Source organism: Rana temporaria, chromosome 9 (assembly GCF_905171775.1).
Source record: "Rana temporaria chromosome 9, aRanTem1.1, whole genome shotgun sequence".
Taxonomy (NCBI): Eukaryota; Metazoa; Chordata; class Amphibia; order Anura; family Ranidae; genus Rana; species Rana temporaria.
The window spans coordinates 48,932,093-48,938,503 of NC_053497.1; the positions used below are offsets into that span (position 1 = coordinate 48,932,093).

The 6,411-nt window shown below is 40.0% G+C and overlaps 1 protein-coding gene across 1 annotated transcript; it reads left to right on the forward strand.

The window, feature by feature from the left end:
* The first annotated feature begins 272 nt into the window (after window positions 1-272).
* LOC120914530 (olfactory receptor 150-like) lies at window positions 273-1,238 on the forward strand. Its single transcript, XM_040325207.1, has one exon. The coding sequence runs from the start codon at window positions 297-299 to the stop codon at window positions 1,236-1,238; it is 942 nt and encodes a 313-aa protein (XP_040181141.1). The 5' UTR covers window positions 273-296.
* The last annotated feature ends 5,173 nt before the right edge of the window (window positions 1,239-6,411 follow it).

Here is a 6,411-nt window from a genome sequence, read left to right on the forward strand (position 1 = left end):
ATTTGTAATTACAAATTATAAACTATACTGTATATATGTATCACTCCTTATCTGAATGTGTTCAGTCTTTTATTTTACAATATATTGATAAAAACTACTGTATATTGTCCTTATTTTTTGTTTTCAAATATTTGTCTATAAGCCATATCAGTTTATTTATACATTACAATTCAACCCCATAAATGATATAGAGAAACTAAACCACAATACATTTTTTGTTATTTTAATATTGTTTTTTATGCTTTAAAAATTCTATCTCTTGCAATTTTAGTTACAAGATACAGTCCAAACACATAATGAAGCAGAGCAACCAAACCATTGTTACCTTTTTTATCATTCAAGGAATTTCAGATCGCCTCGAACTGCAGACTCCAATCTTTTTTCTGGTGTTGTTCATTTACCTGTTCTCCCTTGGTGGTAACATGGCCATTTTTCTGTTGGTTTGTCTGAATTCTCATTTCCACACACCAATGTATTTTTTCTTGGCCAATCTGTCTCTCTTGGACATGTTTTCAGCCACTGTCACGCTACATAACAGTCTTATTAGTTTTATAACAGGGGACAACACAATTTCCTATGGTGCCTGCCTTTCTGAGATGTATATTTTTGGATTCCTGCTTAGTGATGAGTTATTGCTTCTAACAGCCATGAGCTATGATCGCTATGTGGCCATTTGTAACCCTTTGCAGTATCATTTAATTATGAACACTAAAGTATGCGTTTTGTTGGCAACTGTCTGTTGGCTTTTGGGAGTATTGGAAGTTATACCTTACATAACCTTATTGTTGGGGTTTACGTGTTATAAATCAAATGTAATAAATCACTTCTTTTGTGATCTTGTACCTCTCATGATACTTTCCTGCAATGACACTACAGCTTTAGAAATCTTGAGCCTCACTGAAGGATTTCTTCTCATTACATTTACCCCCTTTCTATTAACATTTACATCTTATATTTTCATTATTTCCAGTATACTGAAGATCCAATCTAATATTGGCAGACGGAAAGCGTTTTATACATGTTCTTCACATCTCACTGTAGTCATACTTCTTTATTCGACTCTTTACTTACAGTACTTAAGGCCAACCTCACCAGGCTCAACAAAGTCAAATAAGTTTTTCTCTTTATTTAACACAGCTGCAATCCCCATCTTTAACCCTTTAATCTACAGCTTAAAAAGTAAAGATGTGAAGTTAGCGATGATGCAAAAATTACTGTGCTTTAAAGTTCATTTATAAAGTCTAAAAATGTTATATTGTATGTCTATTCAATAAAAACAAAAAGAAGAGAGCTATTGTATACTAACCTATAATATATTAATTTCATTTTAGATCTAGGAGCCTGCAACAGTGATCTGCAGCTAATAATTTAAGAATCACTCTGATTGGTTCCTGATCATGTGATCAATACAGAACCAGAAATTCAAATGTATTTATTTGTTTTTTTAATGTTTTTAAAAAGTGTGTATTAGTGTTTGTTTACATGAGTGGCATTCTCTACTTCTCTCTGCAAAGTAATCCAAGGTAGATAACTTTCCAGTGGGCAGAAGAGCTGTGAATTCTAGTCATTCAAAATGCAAAATGCCGCCTCTTAAATGCCCTTTTTTTTCAGCCAAAGAAGGCATTTCTATGGAAATAGAAAATGGTAAAAAGAAACTGCGCTAAGATGAATGCAAATATATGATGGCCTGAAGCTCTACAAAAGTAAGCAGCAACAGTGAAAAGAAGTAAATAAAATATATATAGTTGCGCTAGTAGCAAAAACACCTTTGCCGAGAAGGTGCCTTAATCACCACTGCCATAAATGTGAAAATAAATAATAAACATAAACCGTGAACTATATTAAAAGTGGCCTATGTGCACAAACAGTGGACCAAAATACAATCATGAAATTAATAATGAATAAATCATGAAATATGAACCCTGCAATGGGCTATAACATTAACCAAATAAAGATCATGAATTGATAATGAAGAAATCATAAACTATAAGCCCTGCAATGGGCTATAACATTAGTATTAGTGAAGTGACAATATAAATTGCATAAACACAGTGAAATGAAAAGCAACGAAAAAGTCCATATGACTGCAGTGTGAAGGAACACCCAGTGATGTTCTGAAATGACAGCTGCACTTTCTTCCTGAGATCAGCAACTTTGAGTGAATTCCACCACCATAGTGTAAGTAAACTGCTTACCAGAGACAATGGTCCCTTGTGATATAGGACCTAAAACAGCATGAATGTTGAACCCAGGCAAACACGACAGAACACTGCACCCATGGCGTGATGATACGATGTGATAATACGACAGACTCCTCAGTGTAATTGTCAATTGGTATGGTATCATGCAAAGAAATCAGATGCCTCGATAGTGTAAAACCAATGACTTTAATTAAAATATAAAACAAACAGTACAAAACTCACATTTAGTAAGTGTAAGACCAGCCTTAAACCTGTTGCGCCGGCCGGACGCAAACAGGAAAACCCGTCTGTGTGGAAAAACGAGCAGATGGGGTGATGACGTCAGCAAGCCGCTCGTTCCGCCCAACGCGTTTCATGATAGGTCACATCGTCTCGGGGCACGGGTGGCGTACTGCGTCATCCCCTCAAATAGTAACAACAATTAAAACCAAGCCTTGTTCTGAAGGGACACATGCGCGTATCCCCTCTCGGGGATTCTAAGCCTCGTTTGGAAGCGCCGACTGGGCACAACTCATCTCCCAATCAAAACGTATGAACGTGGAGTGGGGGTGGTCGTAAGCCCGACGAATCCAGACGTGCAAACCATCGGAACAAAAGACTCTAATCCGCACCTAAAAGTCACACGACATTAGCATATGACATCTGGTGTCAGAAAAAATTCAATATAAACAATCAAACAATCATACCAATCATTAACTATATGTACAAAATACAATCAATGGCAATATAAGAAGTCACTCCCGAGCATCAGGTTCAACAAGACCCAACCCCTGAGGGTAGATGGAATAGCTTCTTAAAAAGAGTTGATATGTAAAGGTTATAATGATGATACAAAAAAAAATGTTTATAAAATCGTAATAGAATAACTTAGCAGTTTGCCAAAACAATTTTTTATCTAAAACATTCTAGACCATATGAAAGGCCAAATAACAAACCCCCATTCTCGTAATATGGGTTTATCAAAACCCGAAAACCAGAACAAAAAATCAAGAGCGGCCGTACAGGCCACAAAGATCCAAATGGAGTGTCCCCCAAAGAACCCCTCCGAGGTTCCACCAGCCAAATCAGGACGAATGGAACAAATGGTCCATATCCTATCCGGTTGATATTAATCCAATCTCAAACGGTTATCTGATACCTTCATAAATAGGAGATCAAGTGAATGATTCCTAACTTAGGGCCAGATCCAAAGCCAGCGGGCTTAACTTAAATCTTCCTATTTAAGTTGCACCGCCGCAAAATTTCTACCTAAGTGCCCGATCCACAAAGCACTTACCTCGAAATTTTCGGCTGTGTAACTTAAATCTGTCCGGCGCAAGGCGTGCCCAATCTAATGGGGCGAGTCCCATTTAAATTAGGCACGCTGCCGCGCCGGACGTACTGCGCATGCTCCCGATGCGATTTTCCCGACGTGCTTTGCGCGAAGTTACGTTACGCCGAGTTTTGTGAATCGCGCCGGGTAAAGGGCGTATCCCTTTTGTGGATCTGGCCCTTAGTCCTTAATATACCTTACGAGTTATTGATAAAGGCGTTGATGTCTGTATCCACATTGAGTCCATAGGGCAGATAAGTTCTCAGTCGGTACACCCATGACATTTCTTGTTTTGAAATTTCTCGAACGAGAGAGCTGCCCCTCCAGTGGGGCCTGTATTTGTCAATACCAATGAATAAAGTGCCAGAGGGGTCCCTTTTGTGCACTAAATCATAATGCCTGGATACCGAGTGCTTATCAAAGCCCTTCCTGATGTTTGCAATGTGCTCGTTTTAATCTAACCCGTAATGCCCTCTTGGTGCTTCCTACGTATTGAAGCCCGCAGGGGCATTGTATCACATATACCACCCCTTCAGAGGAGCAGGTGATGAAAGGTTCCACCTCATATGACCTACTGGTGCTAGAAGATGTAAAATGGGAGATTTTTCGATCCTGGCACTTGTTTAGGGTGCATATTTGACACTTCTTACATCTATAGTATCCAGTGAGATTTTGCAAAAAAGTCCTATTCTCCCATGGGGGGTCCTGGACACTGGGGGCGATACGGTTAGATAATGAAGAGGCTCCCCTAAAAACAATTAAAATAGGTGCCAGTATTTGATCACTCGCTAGCATATGCCAGTGTTTGCGTATCAGACGTTTGACATTTTAATGTTGTGCTGAAAATGTAGTGATAAATGCAATGGAAAATTCTCTTCCCCCCACCTCCTTGGCCCGATCACTCAAAAGAGACTCCCTATCAATCTCTCTGGTGGACTGTACCAGGCATGAGAGGGCAGATGGATCATAGTCCTTCTCTATGAACCTATTGGAAAGAATTGTTGCTTGGTTGTTGAAAGCTTCCACCTCAGTGCAATTGCGTCTCAACCTTGTAAATTGTGCCTGAGGAATTGATTTGAGCCATGGGGCATAATGGCAACTGTCAAGGGAAATATATGAGTTTCTGTCAGTTTGTTTGAAGAAGGTGGTAGTTACAAATCTGTTTTCTTTGATGGAAATTGTAAGGTCCAAGAAATTAACCTTTTTTAGCTTCAAACGTGAATTTGATACCCCTATTGTTGTTATTTAGGGATAACATGAACTCAAGGAGGTCTAGTTCGCTCCCATCCCATAGGAGGAGGACATCGTCAATATATCTTGCTCATAGTACCACCTCGGGTCTACGGCAAGCATCCACAATGTCCTCCTCCCACTTGGCCATGAATAGGTTGGCCCAGCTGGGGGCATATGTAGCCCCCATGGCTACACCCCTATGTTGATGAAAAAATTAGTGATCAAACCAAAAGTAATTATGACTCGCTGCATACTGCAGCAGAGTCATAATGAAGTCAATCTGTAAAGAAACCAGATTGGACCCACGACTCAGATATATCTTCACAGCTTCCAGACCCAAATCATGGGGGATGATGGTGTATAATGACGTCACATTCGCCGTGACTAATCATAAACCCGGTTTGGGTGAAATGCTGGTTAACAGGTTGATGACCTGTTTTGTATGTCTAATGAAAGAGGGGATAGTCTGAACCAAAGGTAGCAAGAAAAAAATGATATACTTGCCCACCCGGGACGTGATTGAATCCCACTAACAATGGAACGTCCCGGGGGGCAAGTTTGACTTTTTTGTATTTTGGGAAGATAGTATATCACCGGAGTCCAAGGAGCAACCGGTACTAAATACAACCTCTCTCTCTCGTTCAAGATGCCACTTCGGAAGCCCTGATCAACAATCACCTCAAATTCCCGTTTGTATTTAGCAACCAGATCCCTGACCAGAGGGCTATAGGTGTCAGGATCGTCTGTGATTCGATGCATCTCCTTTAGATAGTCGCTTCTATCCAAAATGATGATCCCTCCCCCCTTATCAGCGGGCCTTATGATTAGAGATTTGTTGAAGCACAATGATTCCAGGCCATTTTCCAGATCTTTTTGCATCTTAACTTTTTTAACTTTGATGTTCTCTAGGTCTTTTAGCACTACATCACAAAACACTCTAATACTGGGTGCCAAAGACCCAGGCGGGTTGAAAAGTGATGCATTAGCTAGATTGGTGTGTTAAAATTCAGGAGGGGGGATTGATCTTTACTTAATGGGATTGGATAAAAAATATCTCTTGATGTTCAGTTTTCTTGCAAACTTGTGAACATCTATAAAGGTTTGAAATTTGCTCAAAGTCCTTAATGGAGCAAACTTCAAACCCTTGTCCAATAGCCTCTTTTCTGAGTCTGATAGCACTTGTTGGCTTAGATTAAAAATACCCGTGCCTATGTTCTTTTTCCTTTTGAGTGATTGGGCCGGCCTTCCCCCTCTGACCCCCCTCTTTGTTCTATGGTTCCCAAACGGCCCTGATGGTTCATGGGAAAACCCCAATTAGGATTAATCCGATAGTCAGTTGGGGCCTGGGGATAGTGAGGTCTAAATTGGCCGTAACCCATCTCATGGTGGCCAGAATACACAGGTTGACTCTTCCTATCCCCATTCCTGTAAAACCCATTGTCCCTGGGTTCACGCACATCATGTTTCATGTTATCCCTAAATAACAACAATAGGTGTATCAAATTCACGTTTGAAGCTAGCCAAAAAAAGATTAATTTCTTGGACCTTACGATTTCCATCAAAGAAAACAGATTTGTAACTACCACCTTCTTCAAACAAACTGACAGAAACTCGTATATTCCCCTTGACAGTTGCCATTATGCCCCATCAGTTCCTAAGGAACAT